Raw genomic sequence first — 19554 nt, 5'->3', positions numbered from 1 at the left:
CAAGCCAGAGTTCGACTCGAGTGTGCGTCCGCATCTGCGTCAGCATCCGAAGGCCTGAGTTCGAGTGCAGTGGACCGCAGTTGGAGGGACCTGAGTTCGAGTGCAGTGGACCGCAGTTGGAGGGACCCGAGTTCGAGTACAGTGAACTGTCTCTGAAGGTCTGTGGTTCGAGATACTGTGAAATCGAGTGACTGAGATAGAAGAACTGTGAACTGAGAACTGGTAGTTCTGATTTGTAAATAGTACTGTGTAAATATTAGTTAAGATTAACAGTTCATTGTTGTGCGTAATAGTCCAAGTAAATTGTCATTGTCGTCGGTGGAGTGCTATAACGAATACTGTGTTGAGTGAAGATCCAATTGTTGACGAGAGCGTTAAGGTGAATTGTAGAAAGGAATTATTGTTGTGACGAATAAATTACATTGTTGTAAATAATAAAACTCACAATATCATAGTTTATCATTATTGTTATTGTTAATATTACTGTTATTAATTTTTTTATTTTTATTTTTATAATCTTACATTATTTTGCTTTTTTTACTATTATTCGTTTGTGATATTTTATTTTCCTACATTTTCATTAATTTTTTTCTACATTCTTATTAAAAATTAATAACAACAAATTGAATAAACATACTTGTTTGAATGAAATGTTTAACTTATAATATAACAATAGGCCTTGGAAAATTATAGATTGAAGTAAATGCTTGTGCTATGTTATAATGATAAACTTCTGTCTTATGTTTTGTGTAACACATATGATATACATAATCACAATTCTTTCTCATTGCTTACAATTATGTGATTCAAATATATAACATGACCTTTACAATATGTTTGCTGTAGTTTCAATACAACATGATCGTTTTATTGTCATTGCTTGATGGACAGAACTTACTGCGTTCACGTTTTACAGTTTTTCCTCTTGTAGAGTCTGATACCGGTACTGTAGTCACCATTATAGGTTTTTGAATGTTCTTGACAATTCTGATTGCTTCGTCTGTTCTTGAAAAGTGCTTTCTTGATGAAATATGTTCCTTTGTCAGTGATTTTTCAAGTTCCTCTAAGATTAATCTCCTTCTAGTCAATGTATTTGCATTCCAATTTGGATCTATCGAAGTCCACAAGACATACGCATTGTAAGCAGAAACATCAAGAATGTTATAGAAAAATATCACCGGCCATCTGTTTGTTTTTCTTTTGCAAGTATATGTATATGTTACTTGGTCAAGTGTGTCTACAGCCCCTTTGGATGCATTATAATCTTAACTCATTTGAGGTTTCTTATCATTCCTGTTGCTGACTTCATTGACATGATGCAGTGTACTCATTAGCACAACATTTTTGTTTTTCTTTGGGACACAATTGACCACAGTAGTATCATTTGTGAAGCAGAATGAAGAACTATGTATTTCCCTTTTGTTCATTTGCTGTGGAAGTTCTGGCTTATTTTTACGTATAGTCCAACAACATTGTCATTTTTTTTTCAAAAGTATTGTTCCAAATTGTAAGAAGTGAAAAATTTGTCACAAGTTACATTTTGACCCCGTAGGTTACTGGAAAGATCACACACTACCCTCATACCCTGACTTTTTTCTGATAGTGCATATTCATTCCCTGTATAAACTTGTGCTATCCATGCATATGAAATTTTGCTGTCACAAAGCGTCCATATTTTTTTTATTCCGTATTTCGATGGTTTGCTGGGAATATACACCTTGAATGGACAGTGACTTCAAAGTCCTACTAACTGTTTGACAGATATTTTCGCTAGGATTGAAGAATTTAGGAAGGACCTCCAGACATTTCTCCCAAATGCAACGAATAGCAGCAAGTTTATCAATGAGTCTTCGTTATTCTCTAGTAGATTTCTTATCAAATCGAAAGACACGCGATATCTTGCAAAAGATTTCAAGTGACATAGTTGCCCGCAAAATGTTTCTGCCCGTTTTCTGATCCCACAAACATTTTGTTAACTCCCCATGAGATCGAGTCACACCAGCAAGAAGCAAGAGTCCTACATAAGCCTGGTAAACAATACAGTCGATATTTGCCCATTACTGGCCATAAACTTGCCGTCCTTCTATGTTTGGCATCTATATTATTTCATTATGGTGGCATACCTTGTAAATCCTGGTGTAATCTTGTTGAGGTTCGAGGCAGAAAGATGCTCCTGTTGTGGAGGTGGATTCACCTTCCACTCTATAGCTTTATTCTTGAAAGAATTGACTGAACAATATTGACTGGTTGTTGACTGTCAAAATCGTCATCATTTTCACTTTCAGATTCACTTACATTATCTTCAAATTCCGAAATAAACTCTTCACTGTCGGAGGAATTCACAATTGATACTAACTGATCATTAATCAGTGGTCTTTCCGTCATGGTGTGTGAACTCAAACTGAGAAACAACATTGAAATATTTATCCAGAAAAAATGCAACAGTTTAGAAGGAATTCATTCAGAAAAACAAAAGGAAACCAGTCCATTGTTGTAAATTAGTGTATCTAATTGTTGGGAATAATTCAATTTCTACTCATTATAATAAAAGCATGATACAAATTCTTGAAAAATGTTAATACCACATTAGAAAAATAATAAAATCTTAAGCTGGGTCATATTGACCCGAACGTTACACAAGTAACAATTACAGATTATGACAAATCTATTTGAAAATTTTAAATTATTTTTAAATCACAAATGCATATTGCATTATTAGACAAAGTCACTGAGTCTCATAAGCATATCTCACTATTTCAAGGAAATATTAAGAAAAAAATATTCACTTCGGGTCATATAGACCCGAACAGAACAGCAGGGTTAATCCAGTCTCCACCATCATATCCGACCTCCATCAAATACATTTTAATATTATCTTCCCATCTACGTCTCGGCCTCCCCAAAGGTCTTTTGCCCTCCGGCCTCCCAACTAACACTCTATATGCATTTCTGGATTCGCCCATATGTGCTACATGTCCTACCCATCTCAAACGTCTGGATTTTATGGTCCTAATTATGTCAGGTGAAGTATACAATGCGTGCACCTCTGTGTTGTGTAACTTTCTCCATTCTCCTGTAACTTCATCCTTCTTAGCCCCAAATATTTTCCTAAGAACCTTATTCTCAAACATCCCTAATCTCTGTTCCTCTCTAAAAACTGAGAGTCCAAGTTTCACAACCATACAGAAGAACCAGTAATATAACTGTTTTATAAATTCTAACTTTCAGATTTTTTGACAGAAGACTAGATGACAAAAGCTTCTCAACCGAATAATAACAGGGATTTCCCACATTTATTCTGCGTTTAATTTCCTCCGGAGTGTCATTTATATTTGTTACTGTTGCTCCAAGATATTTGAATTTTTCCACCTCTTCGAAGGATAAATCTCCAATTTTTATAGTTCCATTTCGTACAATATTCTGATCACGAGACATAATCATATACTTAGTCTTTTCGGGATTTACTTCCAACCCTATCGCTTTACTTGCTTCAATTAGAATTTCCGCGTTTCCCCTAATCGTTTGTGGATTTTCTCCTAACATATTCACATCATCCGCATAGACAAGAAGCTGATGTAACCCGTTCAATTCCAAACCCTCTCTGTTATCCTGAACTTTCCTAATGGCATATTCTAGAGCAAAGTTAAAAAGTAAAGGTGATAGTGCATCTCCCTGCTTTAGCCCGCAGTGAATTGGAAAAGCATCAGATAGAAACTGGCCTATATGGAATCTGCTGTAAGTTTCACTAAGACATTTTAATTAATCGAACTAGTTTCTTGAGAATACCAAATTCAATAAGAATATTATATAAAACTTCTCTCTTAACCGAGTCATACGCCTTTTTGAAATCTATGAATAACTGATGTACTGTACCCTTATATTCCCATTTTTTTCTCCAATATCTGTCGCATACAAAAAATCTAATCAATAGTCGATCTATTACGCCTAAAACCACACTGATGATCCCCAATAATTTCATCTACATATGGAGTTAATCTTCTCAAAAGGATATTCGACAAAATTTTGTACGACGTCAACAAAAGTGACATTCCTCGAAAGTTACTACAGTTAGTCTTGTCCCCCTTCTTAAAATAGGTACGATTCCATTGCTCTGGTATAATTTCCTTTTTCCAAATTGCAAGTACAAGTTTACTAATTTTGCTAGATAATGCGCTTCCACCTTCTTGTATTAATTCTGCTGGAATTTGAACAATACCTGGAGACTTGTACTTTTTCAGATTTTCTATCGCAATTTCGACTTCAGAAAGTGTGGGTTCCGGTATAAATGGCGCAGCAGTTTGTATTTGAATTTCGTCCCAATCATTTGTATTTGGCCTATGTATATTTAGTAGTTGCCCAAAATAGCTTTTAGTAGATTCAATATTCTGAAATTAAAGGACGAGGAAACTAAGCAATGTTATCAGGTTGAAATTTCAAATAGGTTTGCTGCTTTAGCAACTGCTGACGAAGCTGAGGAAGAGTTAGATGTTAATAGCGTGTGGGACAATATCCGAGATAATATCAAAATTGCAGCTGAGCAGAGCATAGGTTATCATGAAACTAAAACTAATGACCTCACCATGACAAATTCTGATGTGACGTCTGCTTCCTATGTTTCCTCTCGCCGTGAAGATATGAACCCAGATGATGATGATGATGATAGTTCTAACTTAGATAATGAAGAGGTAACTGAACCCAACGTAGGACAGAATAGTGATGAAATGTCCTCCCTTAGATATAATTTACGTTTCAGACCAACTGATTAGATTATTTCGTTTCAGACTGTACACTCGCTACTACACTCCTGCTCACGATAGTAGTTTGTGATTCAGTAGTTAAAATAAATTAATAAAGTAACGCAGAGAGTAACCGAAATTGAAAGCACTCTTATTGAATTTAGACAATCCATTCATATAACCGCAATGGACAAGCTCCTTACTTTGTCTTCACAAGTGACAGGCAATTTTATGCTCTCATGGAAGAGAATGATCTATCTCAAAGTAGAGATGAAATGTACATGTTATGTCCCCCAGATGTTATTTTTTCAGCCTCCTTGCAATCACATTGTTTAGCAGCTCTATTTTTTTTTAAATCCCAGGAAGCAATGAGACTGTGTGACCGACGGCTGGTTGGACCACACAGGTGACCTGTATGGTACAGATCGTACCAGAATAATTATTGGGTGTACAGCGTACCAGCTACCGTACGTATGACTAGAAGTTGTCATAACCCAAATGCTACACGACCGTAAACTTTTACATTTATTATCCAAGGGACAGGTATTATTAATATATCTGCAAACTGTCATTTTTATTCTGATCAGTTTAAACTGTTTCCCCATGTTTTTGGAAAACTGCACCCAGTATATGAGCCTAACGATGTTATTGTCCCCTGATATAACTTCTGAAATAGTTAATCCAGATCTAAATCTATGTGAACAACATGTCATTACTTAAGAATATGCTTCCAAATATTAAAGATTTTAATAATGATTTGTAATTCCTCTATGATTACAAGAGAAGATTAAAAGTGTAAAATCTAAAGTAGAAGAATCCCCCACACAAGTAAGTGCAAACCCCTGGCTAATTGCTTTAACCATAACAGGAGTTATATTGTGTCTTGCTTGTACGCTACAGACATACCGACAATGTCCACGTCTGCATGGTGTCCGGTTATATAAGCTCACCCGCAAACAACCAGAGACAGCAGAACCTTTACGAGAAGGCCAGAACGAGATGGAGCTTGGCCCAGTGCAAGAAACCAGAACTCCCATCCCTACTGCGAGGAAAGCAGATATATCAACCGATGCCTGCGCTGGCCCAGCTTCAACCAACACAGTCTTCGCCGGACCTAGATTTGTCTCCAGGGCCTAGATACTACTCTTCATTTTGCAACAGTCATCTCTTCGCCTCAATGAAGAAAATTTGTATTGAAGAAGATTATTCTTTACTGATCATTTTTGTGAATGACATCACTATTCTTGTATCTAACATGTAAGTGCTAAGTCTCAGATGATGCCAGCATATCACTTTGTGTGCAAAAAATTCGTAAATACTATCGAGTTAAATGACAGACACCCTGCAAAGTTATAAATTAAAACATCCAGGAACTCAGTTTACATTAAATTATGCCTCGTTACGTAAATGGATTACTCATTTAATGCATAGATACATCAGATTTATTAAATAGCAGCAGTCCTACCGCCATTATAATATCAATGTCAAAAATTATATCAATTTCGATCTATTGCTTATGAAAGTCAAAATCTTTGGCACTTCGCCCTCCATAAAGACTTTTCTTGTAATTTGTAATGTGAATGATACAACACTAGCTTACAAGACACAGACGATCCAAATCCTCAATAAGAATGAATGATGGCCTATATATTGGATTAAAATCCTGCAAGCCTGAATGATTCTGAGGGCCACTAGTGAGGGAACTACACCCCGTAAGCCTAACAGAAAAAGGTCTACTAAGACTTGTGTGATAGTCATACTTCACAGGATCTGACATGTCTTGCCATTCATTTGATTAGGAGTAAAAGCACATGCCTATTACGGCATCGTCTTTTAAAAAGAAGAGGGCATTGTTGTGCCCAAGGATTATGATACGCAATCATAACTTTGTTATGGCCATAAGCAATACATTTTCACTTTATTTGAAAGTAATGAAATCGTACACTCAGTTTAATCATTGAAGACAGGCGGCAGCTTCCTGTTGCGATTACAGTTGTGCATCTTAGTGAAGTCAGCAAGAAGCAAAGTCCAGTCCTTGAACAAGGCAGGAAATGTGTACGCTTGCATTTTAGTGCAAAGCCATTCTTATGCAACAGCTGACATATAACGAAAAATACTCAGATTATGCAGCAATCATTAACAAACCGCGTCTCTTGCAAGACTTCTAATTGGTGATCATTTTGAATTCTGATTTTCTATTGGTTCAATCAAAAACAGACATTCAATCGTGAGAGTTCCTTAAATCTGTACTGTTGCAAGTGACAACAGGAAATGCCGATCCGAAATAATGGTTAGGAATCAGAAGTGTGGTGTTTGGTCAATGCAATACTGTCTTCATAGAAGATTCGCGGGCAAAGTAGCATCACTCTGTTACGTCGCAAGGGCGTGGTTCGAGAACTTATAAAATGGACATGAAACGTCCAAATTGTGATCATTAGTCTTTGGTCAAGACAGCAGTCATGCAGTGGCAGTCGTAACTTCCAGACGTCCAGAAAGAAGGCGGAAAATGGCATCTTCTTTGAATAGCACAGGGTTCGCCCTACAGAAACTGTAAGTAAAATTAACTATTCAATTCTCATACTTTACAATTAACAGCCATTACGAGACTTCAGAAATAATCCTTCCATTTCAATACTCCATATTTATCTGTTCTAATTTGATATTTTGTTAATAAACTTAGTAATAGTGAATAGCTAGAAAGCCTGAGATCACATTCTAAATAAGGAATCCCTCCTATCTATAAGGAGGAAGTACAGTATATAAATCGTCAGAGAGATAGGAAGTGCAATGCAGTGTAATTCGTTTGTGTTGTCTTGATAAATTTGTTGCTATGCCAAAAAGGGCACAACAAAATATTTTGGTTTTCGTAAGTGGGATATAACTCGCGATTTTCTCAAAGATAAGCCATCCGCCCTGTTCGTGGTAGAGGGCACGACAGTACTATGTAGCAGAGTGAGTGGACAGGAATACTTCTCTCTATCTCTATTTATAGGTGTTCATATATTACACACTAATAGTAATTCATAGCGTGTCAGCCCATGTAGGGCACCGGCCCTTATGCACTATGTTTTCTCTTTCCCTGCTTTGCACACCTTTCATTGATCCTCGCAGTGATGATGAATGTGAGCTACTGCAAATCAATTTGTCATCCTGTTCCCGTTAATTGAAGTTTTATTTTGGACAGTTTTCTTTGTTAAGAGTTTATCCATTATTTCCATTATCAGTTACAATGGCCTATGCAGTATTTTGTTAAGGGGAGTCATTATTAAAATTAAGTACAACTTACATTATCGGTATTTAAAATTTTGTGTATTATTATTATTATTATTATTATTATTATTATTACTATTATTATTATTGTTATAAACTGAGTTTTCACAGGGGATGTGAAACTACAGTCCTGAGAAGAACATAGTCATGCTGTGGCTGCATAGAAACATTTACCAATGTAAAATTTTCACTAACCGTGCGAGAATCTTACCAGACATTTTGCTAAAAAAATTGTAAAATTGAGTTTGTGGTGGTTTAGACACATCAGAGAACTGGGAACGATAATAAGAAGTTTACATTAAAAATATGAACTGTCAAATGCACAAAATATTAAACGGACATTTCACAATAAAGTCAGAACCCAAACGAACAGGTGAATACCACTCTTAAAATGAGTTTAAAGTCGACAATGCACAATATTTAACAACACCTACACTGCGGAACTGTCAAAACTACTTTCTCAATATGTTTCACAAGTTTAATTTCTTATTGTGTCAGCTTCATTTTATTACAAGATCAGTACTAGGTAGTAGATCTTTCTATAATAAAGAAAGCATTGTTGCAATTCTAATGTTCCACAGCACCAAAGAACAAAGGCTTGTAATAATACACTCTAAACAAATAAGTAATAACATAAGGTACAGTACTACCCACAGCAAAGAAAGAAAGAGAGTAAGGAAAGAGCGAAAGAAAGACAGTCGGATAATCTGCCAATCGGTTAATAGGGTGACGGGTTCTACTTACTCCAGCACTATTATGTCAATACCAATTTCAAACCTCGTGCTCCATCTAGCATCCACCTTGGCCTCCACTCAGGGTTGCCAAACGAAGAATGCTCTGGCTGTAACTCTGTTTAAGTGTATATTACTGTTGATTACTGGCTTTACCTATGGCATGCAAGCTCCTTCACTTAACTGTGCATTGTACATGTGCTGTGTCACATCCTTCGACTTAAGAGGAATAAACAGTGCAGCTTCCCCTGTTTATGGAGTGTACGGCCAAGTGCAACATAGTTTACTACACACATGGTGGAAAATTGTGCACATATTGTTTGGCAAGGCGTTGCTAAACTTTTTGACCCCACCTTTACTTGCCAGTTATTATCAGTTGTTTTAAAGTTATGTGAGACCAAAATAAAAACAATTTTCCCGTATGTTAACATGAACAGTTCCTTGAGGGTTATGAATATTTTAATACCAAAATTGTTCAAAATATTCAGAACAAAAAGATGTGGACTGGGTGTAAATGTCATTGGCTTTAAAGCTTAAGTAGCCACCTAAGCATTCTGCAATATATTTTGGGTCCTATCAGCAGCGTTGATGCTGAAAGATTTTTCAGTAAATACAATTTAATGTAGGAAGTAATAAGACAACACGAATGACAGAAGAAAATGTACAGGCGTGTTTCTTCTATGATTTCTTTGTTACGAATTCATTAACATGATTAACAGGGTCATAAATTAAATTAGTACCTCTATGTAAGTATTATTTTAATCCCCAATATTTTCAAAAGACATGACCTATCCTCCTATATTGGCGTAGAGTCCATTTCTTCCTTCAAAACGCCACAGAACGCAAAATGACGAATGTATGAAAGCTACAAAATGCTAAATGTTAAAATCAAAATGCTAAATTTCTAAAAATCATAACCCCTAACAATGTAGTCTTTGTAGTTTTGTATAACAGAGTTAATTACTTACAGGCTTTAGCAGTGGATAATCTTCAGAAGCCTCTCTGATGTTCGGAAGGCTGAAGATTCATCTGTGAAAAGAAAAGAAACCAGTAATTATTATGTTCAAAAATTTGTCACTGGATTATATATTCTACTGCATTTATTAATAATTTTAATACACACTAAGATTTAGTAGCCAGTTCGGTATTACTGAGCACAGTTACATTCAATACCCAAGAACTATTCCATTTGCTTAAAGTGCCAGCCATATACTGAAATGGTGTTTTCTAGGAAATACCTGGTTGAAACAATATTACTAATTTCAAATCTCCAAAATGTTCAAGACAGAAAACACCTGATAAACACAAGCTAGATATTTTGATAACTAGTCAATACAGAGGTATAGAGGCCAAAAGGGGATGCGAACCCATGCTGCGCTCCTGGCTGTCCATGACAGTGAAGATCGAGAGTTTGTCCCTGGACGTGAAGGAGCTGAATGAACTGAAAGAGAGGCAAATGGGAAGAGAAACTTTAAAAGGTTCCTTGCAAGGGAGTTTGGGGCTGAGAAAAACTGAGGCCACTTGTCTCATTTCGGGTTTTGCTGCTCCACTGAAGGAGCTCTAGAAAATTTTGGAGGGAAAAAAGCCCAAAATGGACGTAACCTAATAGCTACCACGTAATGGGGGGAGAGAGAGGAAGAGGAGGCATTCAACAAACTGTAGTTACTTTCTTTATTTGCGTGGTATTTGTGGGCCAACCTGCATTGCAGGCCCTAACATTACGCCCTGAAAAACTAGAAAGGTATTGAAACTTCAGTGGCTTCTAAGCGTCACCATGGCCACTGCTCAAACTAGCCAATCAGAGACCATGTCAACAGGCCAACGTTGCCGACTGTTTCAAAGCGAGCACATGCTTTGTTTGGAAGTGTTGAATCTTCGTTGCTGTGTTACAGCAAGTATTGGTGTTCTGTTGTTGATATTGTTTTCGTAGATGTTTTTTTTGTTGATGAAGATAGGCTTAGTTTGAGTTTAGTTTCAAATTTAGTTTAGTTGTGAGTGTATTTGTAACGCGATTTATAGTGTCCTTGTGTTTCACTTATACCATGTCGCAAGGCAGATAGTGGCACAAAACGAGCCACAGGCTCAGATGGAAAAAGGAGTGCTGCAAGGGACAGCAAGAAGAAACGGAAAAGACGCTCCTCTTCCAAGTCAGGCAAGAGAAATGGTTTGTAATGTGCGGGACTATTTCGAGAAAGAAGAGATAATGGCGGGCCTCTTATTCCAGTACAACAGGTGGTAAATAGTACTGCAGAGGCTCTCAAAATAGGAAAAAACACCATCGTTAAAATAGGAAAGGAAAATTTTAAAATGAATGAGCAAGAAAATGGACCTTCTTGACTTGAAACCCTGGGAAAGAAAAGAAAAGTAGAGCGGGTGACAAATTTAGATGCCTTTCAGGAGGAGCAATCTGGCGGCATGTATATTTATAATACTGACGGGAGGAGCATCCTACGTTAAAAGAAGTTGCAAACTTCACTTTGAGATGCAGATCTTTTCCACAGCAGTGTTTCTTCTCTGCACACTGTTTTAAAGAATTTAGGTTTCAAGTATAAAAAATCAATGGTCGTAAGATATTAATGGAGAGAAATTATCACTTACATATTAGCCTATGTACCATATTCACATTCATTCATACGTTTATTATTATTATTATTATTAGTCTGGTCTAAGACTACTGTATGATACAAATTTGTGAGTTCACAATTTCGTGTCAGCTGCTTAGTTCCGACACGGCAGACAAAGAGCCACACTGCACTACTGCACAACTTCACAACGTCGCTCCCTTTCTGCGTCTGCGAGAGAGAACTGTCAATATCTTTCTAGTTTTGTATAGACTGTAGTTGCAACATGAAACATATGGTCTCTTCTCCTTAGTTGCAACTTACTGCATGAAATGTACAGTCTCTTCTCCCTAGTTGTGACTTATTGCTAGAGCCCTGAATTTTACATGCTAAAAGTTAATATTGTTCCTCACTATAGCCCATAAATATAGACGCCACGCCCCCATTTCTTTGAGATGTCATTCAGTATTTTCCTTCGGTACCGTTAAAGGTCTCTAATCCTCTTAACCACCATTTACAAACTAGCATACGATTTATCATTGCCATGCCTCCACTTCTTTGAGATGCCATTCTTGCCATTCAATATTTTCCCTTTGGTATCGTTGAAGGTCTTTAATCTTCTTATCCACCACTTACAAATTACCGCACGGTTCACAAGATCCATTGCTCAGTCCTTCTGGCTCTGCTGTCTATTATTACATATCGGACTCTTGTGAACTAAGCTTAAAACCCTCCTCACGGACACTACTTCTATTCATCTACACTCAGTGTCAAATTAAAGCTGAAAGTCCATAGTGTATGATGAACTTAATATTTTCCCTTTAATAGTTACTAGTTTCGAGATGCAGATCTTTTCCACAGCAGTGTCTTAAAGAATTTAGGTTTCAAGTATAAAAAATCAATGGTCGTAAGATATTAATGGAGAGAAATTATCGCTTACATATTAGCCTATGTATCATATTCACATTCATTCATGTTTATTATTATTATTATTATTATTATTATTATTATTATTATTATTATTAGTCCGGTCTAAGACTGCTGTATGATACAAATTTGTGAGTTCACAATTTCGTGTCAGCTGCTTAGTTCCGACACGGCAGACAAAGAGCCACACTGCACTACTGCACAACTTCACAACGTCGCTCCCTTTCTGCATCTGCGAGAGAGAACTGTCAATATCTTTCTAATTTTGTATAGACTGTAGTTGCAACATGAAACATATGGTCTCTTCTCCTTAGTTGCAACTTACTGCATGAAATGTACAGTCTCTTCTCCCTAGTTGTGACTTATTGCTAGAGCCCTGAATTTTACATGCTAAAAGTTAATATTGTTCCTCACTATAGCCCATAAATATAGACGCCACGCCCCCACTTCTTTGAGATGTCATTCAGTATTTTCCTTCGGTACCGTTAAAGGTCTCTAATCCTCTTAACCACCATTTACAAACTAGCATACGATTTATCATTGCCATGCCTCCACTTCTTTGAGATGCCATTCTTGCCATTCAATATTTTCCCTTTGGTATCGTTGAAGGTCTTCAATCCTCTTATCCACCACTTACAAATTACCGCACGGTTCACAAGATCCATTGCTCAGTCCTTCTGGCTCTGTTGTCTATTATTACATATCGGACTCTTGTGAACTAAGCTTAAAACCCTCCTCACGGACACTACTTCTATTCATCTACACTCAGTGTCAAATTAAAGCTGAAAGTCCATAGTGTATGATGAACTTAATATTTTCCCTTTAATAGTTACTAGTTTTGTCTGAAAGACCATTAAAATTCTTACTTCCTATTCCAGCAATTGGTGAAATTTTTCCATCCACATTACATACATTCTTATGAAACAGTACAGTCCATGAAACCACATTTCCGAAACGAGTTAAGTATGCAAAAATTATCTGAAATATGAAAAAAATAACAGCCCATAACAGAAAAAATGAAAAAGATATTTAAAAAAAATTATTTAAACTAACAAAGGAAACTTTACATCACACTCCTTTCACATTTTATTGGAACACAGCTCATTTTGAAGCTCGTGAAAACGAGAATAAGGAACGACCTTGCAAATATGCCGAAGTTGCTTCTAAAGGGCGTAAATCCTAGTTGAGAGTCACTGCATGCCAATTAGTATACTTTATAATTATTATATCATCATTCACGTAGCTCAACCATTAGTGACGTGCCTTTCGAGTAAAAGTTCTCGGTTCAATTCCCGGCTACTTTTGATTATTTTGACATTTTAAAACAAAAACATGTAGAGGACTGGACTTCTGAATACCGATGCTTGGATGTGAGGATTATGACGTTGAAACTTTTGAAAATATGAAGAATATATGCTTTGACAGAGCACAAGGAAAAAATGTGGAATTTATTTGTTGTAGTATTATGTTACAATGTGTTGTTTTGATCATATGTTCAGTAATGAGACCTTCCACTATCATTCACTGCAGAATTAAGTTGCTTTGTTCGCAATAAAATAAGTAAGATACTTTTATTTTATTAGTTTAGAGTAATCACATTTGTTTTGTCTTTTTTTTTTTTTTTTGCCATTAGATTTCAAACAATGAAAGAATAATAAAAAAACTAACAAAAAGGATTACACAAGAAAATAAAACATTATTATAAGACAAGATGACAAGATGTGTATATGATTTGGACACAGGTCTTCTACTTAACAACTAAACACGCTATCCGTTGAGTTACCTCTGTGTCCTTCAGAAGCCATTCCATGTCCATTACACATTTACATACAATGTTTTGTGATTCTTGTAACGTTATTTAAGCCCTTTTAATCATAACTTCGGCATGTTTTGATTTTATATTTTGATTCAGATCTCTCAGAGCAATAAAATAAGTTATCATTTGTTAAAATCTGGAGGGGGGAGCAATGAAAAGTTCCCTTGTAAGAAAATGCAAATTTTGACTTTTATACTTCACATCTGTCGTCAATTTGCAAAAGGAGACATGTCCAAAATAACAAAGTCTTGGAAAATCGCAAAAACTATAGCCTAACTAAGTTAACAAATTAAAATGTTCACATATTTTTTTCTAATTAGATCACTATGGGTACATACATTCAGGATCCATGAACATTTTAATTTTTTAAGACTGTTATGTTTTTTTTTTATTTTTTTTTTTTTTGCGATTTCCCAACACTTTGTCCCGTTTTGCAAATCGACGACAGACATCAACCTTAACCTAGGCCACATATAATAGTTATTTAAAAAGTGTTACGGGCGAGATATATTTTTTTCTAATTAGATCACTATGGGTAGATACATTCAGGATCCATGAACATTTTAATTTTTTAAGACTGTTATGTTTTTTTTTTTTTTTTTTTTTTTTTGCGATTTCCCAACACTTTGTCCCCTTTTGCAAATCGACGACAGACATCAACCTTAACCTAGGCCACATATAATAGTTATTTAAAAAGTGTTACGGGCGAGACATTAATGGCATGTCCATAATACTGTCATTGGATCTATAATTTCCTATGAGATGAAGTAACATTATTATTTTTATATCAGATGAGTTCAAACAAGAGAGTAACAGAGTTTCGAAAAAGATTGAAGATTAGCCAATCAAAATATCTGAAACATTTGGCAAAGGAGTGACAGAGAGATGCTAAAAGAAGAGAAATTGGGCTGAAAAAAAAGCAAAAACTAAAAAATAAGAAAATACAGTATACACAGCATGTGAAACACTAAAAAAAATTGCTTATACTGTAGGTGTCCACGAACTATGGGGAAGTCTTTGAACAGAGTAAGTAAAGCATTACCAAATAGCCCTCACAAAAATTGATTTTACGGAAGAGCCCTCAAGCAAAGAATTTCTTTGTCACAAGAAAATCTACCCACAAGACATATAGGGTGCTATTCATAGACATTTCGCAGCATGCGCTACAAGTGTACTAAGCTAGCCCCGGCTATCCACTGGTTACTTGTACAGAATTCAAATCATATCCTATCGCTAACGCTGGTTTATGAATACGAAAAATGCTGATCATCCACCGAAAGCCCGCGCTAAAAATGTCTATGAATACGGCCCATAATGAGCAAAGTGAAAATAAAATTTCTGACTTTGCTGTAAAGGCAAAATGAAACCTTTTTGCTTCCTACCACGGATGATGTTAGCTTGCAGTGAAAAGTATAAAAGCCAATATTACTACTCCAGAGGAGTTCTATAACTGCGCAAAAGAAATTGATCCTGGCATTAAAATGAAATATATTAATGCTGCTGAAAACTGAAGCTGTAAGAGGACTGTTAGAAGCTAGATGGGAATAAGTGTCTTAAATTTCAAATTTGCAAAGCCTCCACTACTTTACCATTGCAGAAAAATGTGACACCTTAGTTGTGAGTCAAACCTCTATTAATGCCAACACCAAATGAACTTTGTACTGTTCTTCCATCAAGCAATGAGCATTGTTCAATTTTAGAAACAAAACCAACTATTGTGAACAATGGGGATTTTTTTTTTTGTTCACTTAAAAGAAAGTGTAAAAGAAGATAGTAGAGAGAAAAATTATTATGCTATTGTACTACACATATGGGACGATGGAGGATATTGTTCACTTACTAATTTATATGTATTCTAACACATCAAAACATTGGATTCAGCCAGAAGAAAATGATAATTCCTTTCAGACAATTTGTACATTTTTAAGGTAGTTTTGCTCCCCAACATCGTTGCACACATGATGCCCTAACTATATACAAACCTTAAATAATTAAGTGTTCCAAAATAGAAACCACCAAAGAATACCATATTGCAAAAGAATTTAATTTAGGAATATCACTTCTTAACGAACAAATTTCAAATGTACACAATCCTTTGTTTAATTTAGGCCTATTTAAATTCATCAACATTTACAAACCTCCGTAATTAGCGCCTTCCAACACCCACCCACTCCTTATTTTACTCAACCTTCCCCATATGACGTAATACCCTCACACACACACTTTGTAAGCCTGCTTGTGTCCATCATTCAACGATACAACCTAGCAGCTTTCAACACCCACGCAAGTCCTAAAGAAGAGATTGAAAACTATTAATTACTAGCTAAGCACATGTTTTTTTTTTTTTTTTTTTTTTTTCGTTTGAATATTTGCAGTTGCATATGGCCTGGTTGATTTACACAACTTGCAACAATCTTCCTTATGGAAAACTACAACATTATTAACATCAATTATAAGAGTGAACGAATGTTCAACGTAAACAAATAGCTACAAACAATACCATTTTTCATACAATGCATTAATGGAAGATAAAATTTTCTTCATTGTTATATTGTTTATTTTAACCAACTTATCAATTAGCAGTAATTATTTTAACTATTTTAATTTTTTACATTGTCTGTGTGCTAATCCAGTAATGTGTTCATATAGCCTATTGTTACATTTATATCAAAATGATCTGAAGATGGCAAAACATTTGCCGAAAACGTCCACCTATGTAACACTGTCAAACACATCATGCTAATTTAGCGAATACACTTCACTCAGCAATTGATAAGCTTTTTGATGGCAAACAGTCAATAAACTTCTGTATTCTCAGCTTATCGACACTTATATAATATGCCTGTAAAACTTAAATATTACCTATATAGGCTAGATTAAATTTGTGTTTTACTTCTGAACTAGGCCTGTTATGAATTTAAAATGTTCACAACTGTATCAATTTCATCGCCGACAAAAATATTCAAATCTGTTACAAAATTTGTTGACTGTTAAATCAGAATTTTTCTCTGCTGCCATTGTTTAAAGTCAACTAACTTTAGTGGAAATTCCGAGATAGACGAACACCTGAACAATGATGGTCAAATCAAGACATCTTGAGACACAGGAACAGGCTCAAATGAATTTGAACCTTATCTGTTGTCATCATCCTGATGGAGGTGAAGTAGGCTACTGTATAACATAGATGCATTCTCAGCCACACGTCAAAGTCAGCACCCCTCCACTTTGAAGGTATTTTTCCAACTTCACCATTTGTGGGAGAAGGTCAAAGGTTATGCCAGCTTTGCTATGGAAGAAAATTAAAGTCGTAAAGAAGCAATGCTTTTTTTTTTTTTTTTTGGAAATGTACGCTGCACACTGCTGCCAAACATACCAGTAATTCGCTGAAGGGGGTTTGAGTTCCGTGTAGCCTCATGTTTGCCCAGCAGTGTCAAAGACGACGTTTTTCTTTGAAGAGGTAAGATAAGAGTTTGTTTATTGATCAGGATTTCTCAGATTTGCTCCAACCACAAGGAGCTTTAACATACGTTTAACTAATGAGTTAATATTTTAATTCACGTGTCAATATAAACTCCATGCCGAATACAAAACATTGTGATTATTATGATATAGGCTATCGAGTTGATAGATAGACAAAAAAAGTTAATAATTGTAATATGTATTATATGTCTTTCTCGTGTTAAATTTTACTGTACCTGGTTAACATGTTTCAGCCTGTTATGGGCCAGCTTCAGAACAGAACACGAGAAAGACATGTAATACATATTCCGAAGTGATACAGTGTTAAAAGTTGTATAATCAAGATGTATAATAATTTTAGTTTCAATTTTAAATAAAGGTCATCTTATTGCTTAAAATTTGTTTTCTGCAGATGGTTGTGGTACGAATCAGTGTATGGATGTTGGTATAAAAATAATTTATCTAAGGATTTTCTTTACAACGAAAATGTGACAGCACTGCTTGACATTACAAGCTTTGATGTGTGTTTAAAAAAAATACAAGATAAATCCTGTCACTAGGGGATTAATTCAACGATTTTACTATATTGAAACATACACAAAAAAGGAAATGAATAAAGAGTTTTACTTTATCATTATAAGAGTATGGGAAAGAAGTATTTTGGTCGATTTTTCCAGGACTAGGTATCAGAAATATTCTGTTACAGTGTTCTGAAAATGTACTAGGGAAGCGGATACTGGTATGTTCCGGATTTTTGTATAAGTAAACTAATAAACGAATCAATTAACTGTAATGTTATATTTGTTTAGGCTCTTAGTCACCAGCATACAATCAGCAATTGAAGGGTCCGGAGCCATAGTGGGCCAAACGCCATTTATTAAAAATGGAGAAAGCAAGGGTTAAAGTGAATGCCATAGTTTAATGAAGACTGACATCATTTAGTTTTAATGTATATACTTTATATTACTTGCTATACATTTCCATTCAATTATGGTAATAACTTCATTTTAACCATTGTTTTTTACGGTTTTAGTAAATGGCACTTGGCCCGCTATGGTTCTGAATCCTTCAATTAACCTAGAGAAACTCTTGGATGCAACGTGTAGAGTGGATAAAAAAAAAAAATTCCTATAAAAATAATACATTAAGTTATAGGCCACAAGGGAGAAAAAATATAGTTATTCAAAAGTCAAGAAAGATATGAAAGTTCTGAACTTACTGAGAACAATTACTGGGACAGATATGCTATATTCTGTAGGAACAAAAAAATAATAATCTTTAGTAAAAAAAAATTGCTGAGACCAGTTAAGAACGACCTTGGTCTTAGTATACCTGCTGTCTATTAAAATACCTTGTGAGTGCAGAAAATGCTATATTGGCCAGACGGGACGCACCATTATGGAATACTGCAAGGAACATCAAAGCAGCATAAGACTACATTACCCCGATAAGTCGGCAGTAGCGCAACACAGCCTGGAAATGGGCCACAAGATAGATTTCAATGCCACCACCATCTTGGAAAAGGCATAGGGTTATTGGGAACTAGCTAGTCATCAAGGAAATCATCGAAATCCAACTAAATGGCAAATGGGGGCCTACAGCTGAATAAAGTGTGGAAACCTGTAATGAACATGGCAAGCAGTTGGGACTAGGAACTAGCAGCTGACCATACAAACTAGACCATCGACCTGAAAGTGAGAATATAGAGTGGTGCTCTGGGTGGTACTGGACTCCATGTTTTAACTGGTCAGCAGAAGGAGGTGTATACACAAATGAGATTTTTAAATCCCCTAATTAAGATGCCTCTTGTGTGTTCTGCTTATAACTTTAGCAAATGAAGTGACAAAACAAAAAATACATCATGTTTCAAGTAAGTAGTTTGCCATAACTTAGTATTCGGCGTACTATAAATAGCCTATAACAGTTGTTATTGATAGAATAATTCTGTAACATGTATATTGCTTTACAGATTTCCGTTGGGAAATAAGTTGTTAAGGAAGCAGTGGGTTTAGAAAATGAACAGAATCCGTGGACACCCAGAGTAACGCAATCAG

At 35.6% G+C, this 19554-nt stretch overlaps 1 protein-coding gene across 11 annotated transcripts in view; it reads right to left on the bottom strand.

The window, feature by feature from the left end:
• The window catches only part of LOC138715548 (uncharacterized), a 134803-nt gene that overhangs the window by 38204 nt on the left and 77045 nt on the right, over positions 1–19554 (bottom strand). For 10 of the 11 annotated variants that reach the window (XR_011336424.1, XR_011336425.1, XR_011336426.1 and 7 more), the window contains one exon: positions 9706–9766. Coding sequence is in view for 1 of the 11 variants with exons in the window: in XM_069848609.1 (XP_069704710.1) it covers positions 9711–9766 (56 nt within the window). In the remaining 10 variants the exon portion in view is untranslated. Of the gene's footprint in view, positions 1–9705; positions 9767–13091; positions 13571–19554 lie in introns of those variants that run through there. The other variant, XR_011336434.1, reaches the window with a different exon arrangement.

The sequence above is a fragment of the Periplaneta americana genome, chromosome 15 (genome assembly GCF_040183065.1).
Source record: "Periplaneta americana isolate PAMFEO1 chromosome 15, P.americana_PAMFEO1_priV1, whole genome shotgun sequence".
In the NCBI taxonomy this organism is placed as follows: Eukaryota; Metazoa; Arthropoda; class Insecta; order Blattodea; family Blattidae; genus Periplaneta; species Periplaneta americana.
The sequence above is the reverse complement of the archived record's forward strand: the minus strand, read 5'-3'. Positions and strand labels throughout refer to the sequence as shown.